Genomic DNA, 14438 nt, shown 5'->3' on the forward strand with positions numbered 1-14438 from the left:
CAGGATTCGTCTGAATCCTGTCTCAGGATTCGTCTGAATCCTGTCTCAGGATTCGTTTGAATCCTGTCTCAGGATTCGTTTGAATCCTGTCTCAGGATTCGTTTGAATCCTGTCTCAGGATTCGTTTGAATCCTGTCTCAGGATTCGTTTGAATCCTGTCTCAGGATTTGTCTGGATCCTGGACTCGATAACGGAGATATAAAGTCAAAACGATCACCATGTTTCATGAAACAATTACCAGGTAGGATAATCCACATCTGTTGGACTCTTATTCAAGACTTACCGCATTGCATGTGTTTATGTCTGTGACCTGTCCGGTCTCGAGGTACTCTATCAGTTTCTGTAGATCTCCGGCCCGGGCTGCCCTGAGGAAAGCTGTGTTTGTGTCGTTCTGGAGGGAAGAAAAAAAAAAGAGAAAGGAAAGACGCTCAGTTAAGTGCCACGAGAAGAACGAGAAACGTAAATCGAAGGGCATTCGAAAGCGATTGTCCAATTAAGCATGCTCCTGGCGAGTGTAGTTCAAGGAGGTGGGAGGTCGATTTTAACGATAACATCGCGCACTAGGTAATATGATCTGCTTAATTATGTGGTCGGTACAGGGATTTAACGAAACATATCGGATTAAAGCCGGAATGAGAAGTCAGTTCAAGGTTTTCTTAAGATGTTGTAATTACTCTTCGAGCTTTTATTGATTCATAAACGAGTAAATTCAAGGATGTTCAACTTAATGGTATCTCATATCACAATTTACAGCAATCCACTTTACCTACATACATTCTGTTACATTTATTGCTGAGGCACGCTCGCTTATTAATTTCGATTCCATAAATCACCATTTGGTATCATAAATTTCAGTTTTACTGCCTCGAGCATGTTTGCAAGATACGAGAATGCACTCGTTTTTTCCTCTTTTCCAAGGCAACAAACGCCATCCAGCCAATGCAACGGAGGAAATGAGGAGAATAAGACTAAAGAATTTGAATAGACTGATGGAGCAACCGAACAGCATGCAGACTTGACCCCTCTCTCAGTTTATTTAAAGGGCCTGCACTCCGTCGATGATGAGGATGATGCAATGTGCTTTCTGGACCAGCAGCAGCTTCCCGAGTAGAAGGGTGCGTCAAATGTTAATCAAATTAATTTCAATAAATGTTTAAAATGCTTCTCTCATTTATTCAAACCATTCGAGTCGACACGTTTTCATTGACATTCAACTTTACCTCCAGCATTCACAACACAAACTATCAAACGAACATACGAAAGAAAAATGTCAAATGAATGCAGCTGACCACGACGGCGTCGCCAGAAAACGGTACGGTTGTGTTTATTTCTATTTTTTCGTAATCCGAGCTACTTTCATTGTATGTGTGTCATATTTGACAAGCAAGATTCAATTATTCTTGGTGTTTATAATCAGATATTTCCGAAATCTATGCAAACTTTATGATTCATGAAAATGTCATCGTGTCACACGACATTCCTTCCACAGTTTTTTAAGATTCTGCGTGTGGGAGATGACGGTAGCGGATGAGTTCGAATCAGGCTTTTTGAAGACTCACATTGGAATAATAACTAAGTCTTTAAAAAGACACCTGCTACCAACCCCACTTACTTGGGATGTTTGAGAGAAAGCTGCAATATACACTATTCTACGACTGTCGTTTTGCATTGTTATAAAAAAAAATTACGTCTGACTTCTCATGCAATGTACAACAAAATTAATCATTCTTCAAGTACTTCCTCCCGTTCGGGACAGATCAGCCAGCGTCCAACAGCAACATAACCCATTTTCTTCCCTTTGGAATGATTCCAAGTAGGGCTGCAACAGACAACATTAACTTATTTAGTTTTCTCTCACTTTCAGCCTCTGGATCAGGAGTTTGAAAACCGAACCGGACTGACAGGCCAGGCATCGGACGGAGAGGCCAAGAGGTCAAACTCGTTAAAAAATAAGATTAAACTGCGGTACCAGTTGGCGGCACCATGCTTGCGTAACAACTCCACAACCAGCAAAAGAATGTGATCCCATGTGGAGTTCTTGGTTCGGGTGCATCTTTCGAGCCATGGATGATGATATAATTGTTTAATCAAATGCCGTTTGTAGAACCAGTTTTATCTCGTATCTGGGTCTTACTTTTTGGTTTCTGCCATGGCTGCAGCAAATTGTTGCTATTTACTCGATTCCAAAGGCGGCAAGTCTTATCGATCGAATCGTGGTATCTTGCGAATTCACATGTTTGTTTTGCCACTTGCTCGAAGCGACTGTGCAAGCGATATCGGCGGTTTGTTAAAGCAAATACAGGGTGCGAATGACATTGTAACTTCAATAAGATAACTTCATCAAGGATGGAACTGAAAACGATTGCTCTATGGGAAGAGAAATGTATTGGAAAATCACGCATACATTTTGAAAAAAAAACATACACCTCTGATTTTTACATATTTTATGTTAGGAGGAAAATAATTATCATCGTTTTACAAATTTTTAAGTTTTTTTGCTCAAAATTGACGCGATGTTCAAGAAAATCTATCATTGCATTCCACTTGCTACCTGGATTACAATGATAGATCTTTATGAAAATTTCTTTAAAATTTGAACGAAAAAACTGGTTTTTAGTTTTTGATGATTGCTGATGATGGAATGATGAATTTTTGAGCCTTAAACTAACTCAACTTTGCAATGATGCAAAAACTTTGAAAATCAGTTGATGCGAACACCATGAAATAGATTTTTTTTTCTGATTGAGTCCGATATGGTGGTCAAAAAATGATAATATTTATCCCATTTCTATATTTCTATTCCTGGGGCTTACTTAGCCTACTTGTAAGTCCACAGTAAAACCATGCTGACTGTGTCTGTGTTCGATTCCCTGTCGGTCGGTCTGTCAATTCTTTCGTAATGGAAATTTTTACTTTTACATTTACTTCCCCGGGCTTGCCAAATGGTTTACGAATGCGAAAATCACAAAAAATAGTGTTAGCCATTTGAAATAGAGTAAATGGTCAAATGTTATTTCGGCCTAACGACCCTTCCGGCAGGATCTGCTCCAAAAGTGGGACGAAAATGAGACCAAGCCAATAAAAGAACGTAGAGAAAACAAGAAAACAAAAATAATCTAAACAAGAAACAGAACCAGCTTGCATAAGATTTTTTTTTAAATCTGACCATACAGTTTTCTATATAGGTATATATATATATATATATATATATATATATATATATATATATATATATATATATATATATATATATATATATATATATATATATATATATATATATATATATATATATTTTTTTTTTTTTATTGGGAATTATAGGTATTACTGCTCGTATGCATTTTTTCAAGATTTATCTCAGTTATGTCATTAATTCAAAGAATACATTTATTGATTTAAACGAAACGAAACGAAAAGAATTCCAATTAGGTCAATATACCTTAAAAATACAACCTTTTTAGGAATATCTCCAGAAATTACCATAATTTTTTCCAGTTTTTTTTAAATAATCACTAATTTATTGAGCATGGGCATGAGCATTGATGACCGTACAATTCGTAGTTGCTAAGGACTGTTCATTTTATAAAGTGGACACTTTGGACATGCAATATCTTTTTAATTTATCAATGAAATCGAAATCGGTTTTCTGTACATCGTTCGACTAATATTGTACAATGCTGTGGTAGGGTCGATGTACCAATAGCCGCATAGCTAAGAACAAATATTCGTATAAAATCGAAAAATAACGCTAGTGTCATCATTTTTACATCATCTGAAAGCTTTTTATCTTGGTTTTGTGGGAAAAATATGAAAACTGCGAAACCTCCTGTTTTTTTCATTTATTATCGCCTGTGCCACTATAGGAATACATGTGCCTATAGTAGCACTATTTCTAATTTCTGTTCCTATAGTAGCACTAGCATCACGGCGTTGGCAAAATACTAATCATAACCATATTTTTACATAGCTTTTATATTTTTCCTTGAAAGTGTGGATCAAAAGCTTTCGTTTGATGTAAAATAAGTACTTAATTCTTTAATTATTTCGTATAATAAAAAATAGTTTCTCTCAGTAGTGCTACTATAGGAACAATAGGTTAACTATAGGCGCAAGGGAGCTCAAATTTTAAGCAAAACTAATTATTTCGATCATTTTTTGAACAAAATCAAGCTGTGTATCAATGGTACTTAGATAAATAGCTCCTGACCTTCATGTCAAAAAATATTTTGAAAAGATTCATAACAAAACGGCCGTAAAAAGCCACTAGTGCGACTATAGGGGACCGTCCACTAAGGGAACACTGACCCTAATAAAAAAGTTACCAAAATAATATGATTTCACACTAATAAGGCACAACGTTTAGAACGGTCGATTTTTGGAGGTTATCAAAATCAAGGATTATTAAAAATCGGCAGGAAAATTCGACAATTTATATTTTTTATTTTCAAAAAATGGTTGTACTTAGAAAGCATCATCAATTAGAAGCTTGCTAAAAAATATCAAGTTATTTTTGGAGAAGCAATTTTGCAGATATCATAAAATCATTTTTTATCAATTTTTTTAAAGAAAAATATCTTAAATTTAAATGGAACTGATATGAGTAGAATTTTAAGGTTTAAAGTACGTCCAGACGGAAGTAATAATATAGTATTTTTAATAAAAATAACTTACGCCTTCATAGAGTTGCTGATTTAGTCCCCACGTCATATTTTAAGCACAATAGAAAAACAAATAATTTATTTTCAGAAGACCACTCAAAGCACAATGACAATCATCAAGATTGGGAACACTGCTTGAATTAAATCAAATTTATTTTGCATGTATTATTTTCAGAATGTGTTATTCTGAGACTACCTATCAAAATATTTTGAGAAAAACGCTTACAGTTTGCTCTAGATCGATAAACATGCGTATATAATTTTAAAAGTATGGGATTTTTCAATAAAACGACCATAAAGAGTAAATTTGGTACCCAAGAATGCAGTTAAAACTCAAGATTTTGCTTTTTTTATACATATATAGTTTCTTTAGTCATCTAAACCAGTTTTGAACACGCTTATTACTTTACTTTTTTGCTGGTAGTAAAAAGATGGTGTATCAGCAAATTTGACCATAAGGAATAGATCACTAAAGCTTCAGGAACTGATGGAATATTATTGATGTTTTTAAAAGCTCTACCTTAAGTTGAATAGTGAAAGATACCAACATACAATTTGTTCATTAAATTTAGGATTTTTTTCATGCGAAAAATAATGCTTAAACTTGACGAACAGGTTTTCTTAGGAGTTTTTGCAAAAACTATTTAGTTCTTCAACCGAAAGCATTTTGTAAGTTTCGGTATTTTCATAACATTGTAGAATAGTAGTTGAACGATACACAGAAAACCGTTTACGATTTCATCAATAAATAAAAAAGATATAGCATAAACAAGGTGTCCACTTTATAAAATGAACAGTCCTTACTCCGTGATTGACCAGAACAGTCGAAACTGCACAATGAATCAACAAATAATGGTGCTTGGGAGTAGTTTACCATCTTCAATGTACAATTTCGAGAATTACAAATACATATTATAAAGCCAATAACGGCGCTGGCCACGTCCTTACTGTCATCGGGGAAGGGAAGGAATGTTAATGCGGCATGCTTTGTTACTAAAGGCCGAGTATATATCTGCTCTCTGCTCTGCTCATGACAACGAGAAGCTTACCCATATGCATAGTCTTCTATCATTCTATTTTATGCAGAAAAAATGGTCAATAAGTTTAGTGGCGAACAACCAAAAGTATTTGTAGCGTTTTGTAAGTGATTCGATTCATGGAACATGAAACTAAATAATCTTTTATCAGTTTATGTAAAAAATAACGTCAACACTTCTTATTTAAGTTTTTTTTTATTACAAACAAAAGTAACTTTGCAATAAGAAGCACTTTAGTACGGCGCATATTGTGGTCAAATATGAACTCTGTAGCTTTCAAAAAACCCCACTGCCGAAGTAAATCAAAACTGCTTGTACGTATATAGCCTTCATTTTTGTACTCTTATGCGATGTTATACAAGAGTTTGTGTTTACTGGGCAGCAAGATGAGCGAAAACAAGAAAAAACTTCTGCGGAGAAAAAACGCGTGAAAAATAAAACTTCTTCGGCGACGCAAAAACGAACCGTCCTGTTTGGGTTTCGCGAAGCACTTTCACAAATTTATTGGAAATAAATTGAAATTCATACAGTGATTTTTCAAGGAATTTTGCTAGTATTGCCGTTTAGGGCATTTTCATGGGCTCAAGCAATAATTTTCTCAGAGATGCCTCCACTGATTTGTTAGGATTGTCACCAGAATTTCCATTCAGCTTGTCCAAGATTTCAACCAAGAATATCTCAAAGGATATCTTTAGAAACTACTCCAGAGATTCCAGGAAAAGAATATCCGGAAATTACTGCTAAATCAAGTAACGCCTAATCAAATGATCAAAAATTGAATTGAAAAAAATAAATAAATGAAACTCTGGATAAAACCCAGCGAGATTTCCCGGAGACATTCCTTGAAAAACATTGAACAAACTCACTGAAGATACTTTTGTTGAAATGGTCTGAATAATTGCTGTAGTATTTCCTGGTGTGTAACCTGAAATGCAATTATAAAGAATATTTGCAAATTTTGATTGAAAAAATACTCGAGTCTTGTTTCGAAAAACGGTAGGAGTAATCGTGGACGAAATGTTGGGGAAATTATTAGACAAATATCTGGAGGAATTTAATGTTGAATCACTGGTAGAGTTAATTGGAAAGTTCCTTAAAAAGTTTTCAATAGATTTCCAGGTATAATCCCAGGAATAATTTTAACCCGTATTTGAATTCACAGTTGAGCTAATATTAACAACCATGAAGAATAACTTAAACGAAAAACCTTAAACGATTTTCTTTAAAATAATCAGGAATGAACCCTTAGGGATTTTTTTAAGAACTCCTGTAGGAATTTTTGGAAGAGAGTTAGAGTATCAACTGTAAAATGTATGAAAATTGAAACTGATTGGAAAATCTTTGAAGGAAATCCTGAAATAGATTTTTTTAGAATATTCAGAGTAATCCTGTGAAAGTTCAGAATTCAAAACACTGCGAGCAAAATGAAAATTGTGACTTGAGAGACCACTTTGGTTAAAAAAGATTTCAGAGACCTTCCATTAAAAAGTGACCAAGTTTCTAAAAAGAGACACGCTATCACCACAAATTTTACTGAAGAATTGTTGCTTTACCCGATTTTAGGGCACTCCACTTTAAACTTTTTCATAATTTTCCGAGCAGAGAAAAACAAAACAAAATTCTCCATTTTTTTTCACTTCTAAAAATTCAGCCAACAATTCCGATATTCGTCGTACACAATTGCAGAAAAATCTTTTCAGAAATTCCGACTCGACTGTATAAGCTGATAACGTCAGAAATAATCCCAAGGATTGTTTTAACACATTTATTTGGAATCACACATACATACATGTATTGCATAAACAAACTGTTAAAAACGAAATCTAACGCTCCTATCGTTAGTTGGTCATAGGCATCTAAAACAAAATTTATATACACTATAAATGCTTTTAAAGCCTGGTATCTTTTAGTTCTATTACGTCCACGGCAAGGATTTGATTTAAAAAAATAACGTTGATTCCGCTGAAATTATAATATTGCCAACTACATTTCGCTGAAATTATATCAATCGCTAACTACATTTCTGCATTCAAAATCCAACTAACCTCAAGTTTGCAAAACATGGTTTTAATATACTCAATTGTACAGAAGTTCGTGAGGTGCTGAATAATTTTGTAAATATTTTAAATTTCGATTCATATATACTAACAAGTCTTTGCTCAACAAACTGCAAAAAATATTTGTCAAAAATTCATAAAATAATTATGAAGGACTATAATAAGTATAAGAAATAATATAAAAACAATCAATAAATCTTTTTGTGTCGGTTTTATGGTGTTATATACAGTTTAAGATAAGTCGGTAAGTTTCTTAAAAAGTTACATTTCAATCCTGCTTTAATGTACTGCTTTTCATAATGAGCAATTCTCTCTAAAACCAGGCCGCCATCGGTGAAAATGAGGTGAAACACTCATTCTACTACTTAAAATCAAGATGGCGTCAATATCCAAGCAGGCCACCAATTTTTTTTCGCTTAAATGAATGCTGTTATTCTTCACTCAGCTCGAAAAAAACACCAACTATTGAAAACTTTCTTTGTTGTACAAAAAAATATGTTTTCATTGATTGCACTCGCCATGTACGTCAAAATCGTAGAACATGATTTAGTAAATCGTTCATTTCATAGGGTAAATATCATTTCTCACCTAGTTTTTGTGCATTGCCTATCTTACTCAGTTTTTTCTTAGCTTAGCCTCAGAATTCTAAACGAGCGATGCGCTGGTCAAAAAACGGATTGTTTAACAAAATTCAAAAAATGTTTAACAAAATGGGGGCTAAATTCAAAATGGCCACCAAAATTGTTTTAGTCTTAGATGAAAGCTATATCCTTTCTCTATACGATGCCACTAAGTTTGCTTTGTTCCAAGGGAAATATGAGACATATCACGTGAAGAAATACCTAAGATTTTTTCAAAAAACGGGCCTTTCCGCAAACTGTAAACTGTTTAGCTAGCTGGCGTACGAGGGGTCTGCTGCTATTGCTGAGTGCGCCTAGCATTCATCGAATGGGAGATGTCGTTGCGGTGAGCCCGAACAACCAGTTTGAGAAAACCAAAAGGATCACCCTTTAGTTTTAGCATATACTAGCGATCAGGGACATAAAACTGGAATTTTAACGATGGGTGCCGATGACGGCCTGGTTTCAGCGAGAATTGCTCTTATACGAAAAGAAACTCGATTGGCTGGACCATCACAGAACACTTTTATGCCGACACTTACAGTGGCAAACCATTCAAAGTTTGTTGAATGAAGTAAAACTTTTGCAAATCTACACTCATAGTTTCGAATTATTCATAGTATTTCTTGAATTACAAAAACAAAGATAATGGGAAAGGGGTGTTTTGAAAAAAAAAAAACATGTGTGAAACATAAATAGTTTTTTTTATTCGTTCTTCTGTTCAAAATAACCTTTTCAAAAAGTTTACTGATGGAGGAAAGCAAACTGATTGGACGATAGCTAGAAGCTTCTGCAAGATTTTAGTCTGGCTTTAAAATTGGTACAACTTTAGCATTTTTCCATTTGTCAGGAAAATATGCTAATCGAAAACATTTATTAAATATATCAACTAAGAATGATAAGCTACTTTCTGGAAGTTTCTTGATGAGGATGTAGAAAATTCCATCATGGCCAGGAGCTTTCATATTTTTGATTTTTTAAATGATAGTTCTCACTTCTTCAAAATCAGTCTCCCAGGAATTTTCGAAAATGTTCTCTTGATTGAGAATATTTTCGAAGTCCTAAGTACCTTGATTTTCAATTGGACTTGTAAGTCCTAAATTAGAATTGTGCGCGCTTTCAAACTGCATAGCAAGTTTTTGAGCTTTTTCGCAATTGGTTAGTAGTAATTTGTTTTCCTCTTTCAATGCCGGTATTGGCTTCTGAGGTTTTTACAAAATTTAAGATAAATTCCAAAAAGGCTTAGGTCCAGAGTCCAATTGAGAAATTTTATTTTCAAAATTTTTGTTTCTTAATTGTGAAAAACGTTTTTTGATTTCTTTCTGCAGATCCTGCCATATAATTTTCATAGCAGGATCGCGAGTGCGCAAACATAAATAGTTTATAAATAAGTATTCATGCCGACACTCATAGTAAAGAACCATTCATAGTTTGTTGAAAAATCATATCTACGTCTAACCACTAAGCGATTAAATGTAAAGTCATACAAATTTAACAAATCTATATAAATAAAAATGGAATGGTGTTTGTATGCCACGAAATGGCTTGAGAACCGGCTACCGGATTTTGAAAATTCTTCCAAAGTTATGTTCCTAAAGTGTTCTGACGTGTTTGTGTATTTAGAAAGCACAGGATATTGAACGGGAAAGTCGAAAAAATGGGAATGAAAGGAACTGTCATTTTGTACGGGATGTTTCATGCCATTTTCAGCAGCCTACTTGATGACAAGACAAAGTTTACCGGGACCACTAGTTTGAAATAAAAGCATGAAACGAGCTCACCAATTGATCCTTCATCCTTGACAAAGCAGCCCCAATTCACTTTCAGTTTAACTAAACGCAACAATCCGGGGGCGCTATGAAGAAACTCATTCTTGCTCGGGCTTTTCAAACCGCACTGCCATGCAAACGGGAAAACCGAGAAAAAAAAACCAAAACCGGCTACGCAACGAAAAAACTCATGGTTGGTCGGGCTTTTCAAACCGCACTCACAAGAGCAGAAAATTTGGTGCTCGAAAAAAGCAATCTAGAATATCTAAAAATAAGCAAAATATTTCCCTACAAATATTTCGAGGATCTTGTTATAAGATAATCAAGTAATCTGGTCAAAAGTGTGTCAGGGTTCTGCAAGAGATTCAGCATTCAAGGCTAGGCGGGAACTTATGACTTTCTGTTTAGCGATAGTCCTAGGCATCTTAAACTGTTGAATCTATCGCCAGAAATCCACCAAGAATCAAACAAGATATTGATTACAGATTGCAGATAATCAGGCCAGACTTTTGACAAGTTCTCGAATGAAATTCCAATTAGGATTTCATACAACTATCAAATATTTCTATCAAGAATCTGTCAACGATTTCCTTAGAAATACGCAATGCATCTAATTAGTATCTCTCCAGGAATCCGTAGATGATCGCGTCAAAATCCCCAATTTAAGTTTTAGTTTAAATTGTGTGAATCCGATGGATCCCGACGTTCGAAGACTCCAAGTGCTAGCAAATCCTCCTCGAGCATCATCCACGTTTCATGCTCGTAGAGGACTACCGGTCTAATGAGCGTTTTGTACATGGTACATTTGGTACGAGTGTGGATCTTTTTGACCGCAGCTTCTTGTGGAGCCCATAGTAGGCCCGACTTCCACTGCTGATGCGCCTCCGTAATTCACGGCTAACGTTATTGTCAGCCGTCAGCAAGGATCCAAAGTGAACGAACTCGTCGACCACCTCGAACGTATCCCTGTCTATCGTAACACTGCTACCTAGGCGAGCCCTGTCGCGCTCGGCCCACCAGCTAACATGTACTTTGTCTTGGCCGCATTCACCACTAGTCCAACTTTTGCTGCCTCGAGTTTCAGGCGGGTCTGCCACCTTTTCCAATGTTCGGCCGACAATGTCCATATCATCCGCGAAGCAAACAGATTAACTGGATCTCTAAAAATCGTACCTCGGCTGTTAAGCCCGGCCCTCCGTATAACACCTTCTAGCGCAATATTGAACAACAGGCACGAGAGTCCATCACCTTGTCGTAGTCCCCGGCGGGATCCAAACGAACTGGAGTGTTCGCCTGAAACCTTCACACAATTTTGCACACCTTCCATCATCGCTCTTATCAGCCTCGTGAGCTTCCCGGGAAAGCTGTTCTCATTCATAATTTTCCATAGCTCTACGCGGTCGATACTGTCGTGTGCCGCCCTGAAATCGATGAAAAGGCGATGCGTTGGGACCTGGTATTCACGACATTTTGGAGGATTTGCCGTACAGTGAAGATCTGGTCCGTTATCGATCGGCCGTCAACGAAGCCGGCATGATAACTTCCTACGAACTCGCTTACTACAGGTGACAGACGACGGAAGATGATCTGGGATAATACATTGTAGGCCGCATTTAGAATGGTGATAGCTCGAAAATTCTCACAATCTATATTGTCGCTTTTCTTGTAGATGGGGCATATTAACTCTTCCTTCCACTCCTCCGGTAGCTGTCTTGTTTCCCAGATTGTGCCTATCAGCCGGTGCAGACAAATGACCAGCCTCTCCGGGCCCATCTTTATGAGTCCAGCTTCGATACCATCCTTACTAGCAGCTTTATTGTTCTTGCGCTGGTGAATGGCATCCTCAACCTCCCTCAAAGTGGGGGCTGGTTGGTTTCCAGCGCCCGCAGTACTGGCGAAGGCATTTCCTCCTTTGTCCCGACCCTCATTGCCTGTGCTCTCAGCGCCATTCAGGTGTTCGTCTAAGTGCTGCTTCCATCTTTCAATCACCTCACGTTCGTCCGTCAAAATGCTCCCATCCTTATCCCTGCACATCTCGGCTCGCGGCACGAAGCCGGTGCGGGATGCGTTGAGCTTCTGATAGAACTAGCGTGTTCCATCTCCTCCAGGCGGCGTTTTTTCTCCCGAAAGAGGGGGTCTGCTGTTGCCGCCTACAGTATATGAATCATATATCGATAGTCTTGATGTTAAAATTTCTTTGCAAACAAAACTTGATATTGACAAAGCTCTTGAAACTTTAACAAATTCCATTTTTGAAGCCGGGGGCATTGCAATACCAAAATGTGGAATTTAATTCGAACCCGTGATTATAAACGATGATTTTAAATTATTGATTCGTCTTAAAAACGTGAGAAGGCAATTTTAAGGCACTGTGTTTCTGATTATTTGAATGTGTATGACGCTCCCATTTTTTTCAAACAGAATCTTAAGTCCTACATTTACAGTTGTGTTCAGAATAATAGTAGTGAAAGCCGATTTTCATACAAAATGCTCAACTTTGGCATGCTGTAACTTTGTTTCCATATGAGCAATCGGCATGAAATTTTGGCAGTGAACTACAAATATGCTCAATTTCATTATCACGAAATTTGAAAAATTTCACACTACCGGCTAAAAAGTTAAGTACCAGGTGAAATCGCTCAAAATAATAGTAGTTTTAATAATTTAAATATCTGCTGTATTTTGAGTTTTAGAATTTTTCTTTATACATCGTTTCAACCATTTCCACCCAAGCTTTTAATGTATAGACAATACAATTTTTTACTAAATTGTTGCTGAACAAAAATTTACAAAAGAAAAACTACTATTATTTTGAGCGATTTCACCTGGTGCTTAACTTTTTAGCCGGTAGTGTGAAAATTTTCAAATTTTGTGATAATGAAATTGAGCATATTTGTAGTTCACTGCCAAAATTTCATGCCGATTGATCATATGGAAACAAAGTTACAGCATGCCAAAGTTGAGCATTTTGTATGAAAATCGGCTTTCACTACTATTATTCTGAACACAACTGTAGATTGTGATTTATACATCACATCGTATTTAGTCATCAATACTTATTTTTCCACACCAACCGACGCACATCCGGCCTGGGAAGAGAAACCAGAAGACCAATCTTAAATTTAAACATCGCTTCATCTGGCAAATTTAATAACGAAATTTATCTCCAAAACCCGAACACTTTTGGCGCTTCCAGCCAATTCAGCTCGGCTCTGACGTATATTTGTGCATCTGATGTGATGTTTACATTAGCGATTCGGTCGTGTTCATGCGGAACAAGATGCTCGCACGCGGGGTTTTCCCTTCTACTGGATGGTGTCCGAATCCACTTGAGGTGAGAAAAAAATCTAACCCATAATTTTATTAATCCGAACATGATTTGATCATATTATCTTCTATTTCGGGGGGAAAGAAGAATTTTAATTGATTCAAGAGTCTTCGCCTTCGGGGATCGTCTGTTTCGTGGGATCGTTCAAGAAGCGAGTCATTTTGTTTATAATATATTCCACCAATCGCTCTTGAATTGCACTAAATCGAATGCAGTGAAGTGATCAAGCGAAATAAAATGTCTTATTCGGGTCCATCACGAATGCATTTTCAAGATTGTTGCTCAACATTAGTGTTCTAATTTGTGGTGTCGTCTACATGTTATTTGAACTCAACGTCAACAAATATCGGCGCAATGTTTTCGGAACCATAAATAATGTGACTCAAGTGTCGGAAACTAAATTGAACCCTTTCGTGCCGGCGTTGACCGTGAGAAACGATATTTTTTTCTGAATAAATTGCTTGCTTCTGAATAAAGTGATTGATTAACAAATTTTCCAACACAATAAGCATTTTATTTATTTCTAATTGAAATTATAAAGTAGACCTATATAAATATAATATTTCTTAAAGATAGTTTACTCAAAACGAAAGGGTTAAGGATGCATCACCACCCGGTGTATTTTCCCACAGCTTGACACAGCTTGTTTGAACACTTCAGAACCGACAGCAAACTTACCGGTTGAGAATTTGCAAAGTGCAAATCGACCAACCCTAGGTGCCTGGGTGTGAACCGCGTTGTTTGTTACTGCAGCTGTTTTTTATGTCAAACTGTCGTTTGAATGCCGCTAGGAAATGTGACGAAGCGGGCGCGGTGACAGGTGTTATAAGCAAATATATGAATGTCATCCGTTCTGAACTGATGAGCGGAACAACCGTTGTGTGAGGAAAGTGTTGCAATACATACAGAGTTGTTATTAACGGTGCTATGCAGTTTGGATGGGATATGGCTGAGGTTATACAGTGTCCG

At 36.5% G+C, this 14438-nt stretch overlaps 1 protein-coding gene across 7 annotated transcripts in view; it reads right to left on the reverse strand.

The window, feature by feature from the left end:
- LOC5578031 (ankyrin-2) overlaps positions 1-14438 on the reverse strand; it is a 333086-nt gene that overhangs the window by 120388 nt on the left and 198260 nt on the right. For all 7 annotated transcript variants that reach the window (XM_021846274.1, XM_021846273.1, XM_021846277.1 and 4 more), the window contains exon 3: positions 284-391. In XM_021846274.1, coding sequence (XP_021701966.1) covers positions 284-391 — 108 coding nt within the window. The remainder of the gene's footprint in view (positions 1-283; positions 392-14438) is intronic.

This window comes from Aedes aegypti, chromosome 2 (genome assembly GCF_002204515.2).
Source record: "Aedes aegypti strain LVP_AGWG chromosome 2, AaegL5.0 Primary Assembly, whole genome shotgun sequence".
Lineage (NCBI taxonomy): Eukaryota > Metazoa > Arthropoda > Insecta > Diptera > Culicidae > Aedes > Aedes aegypti.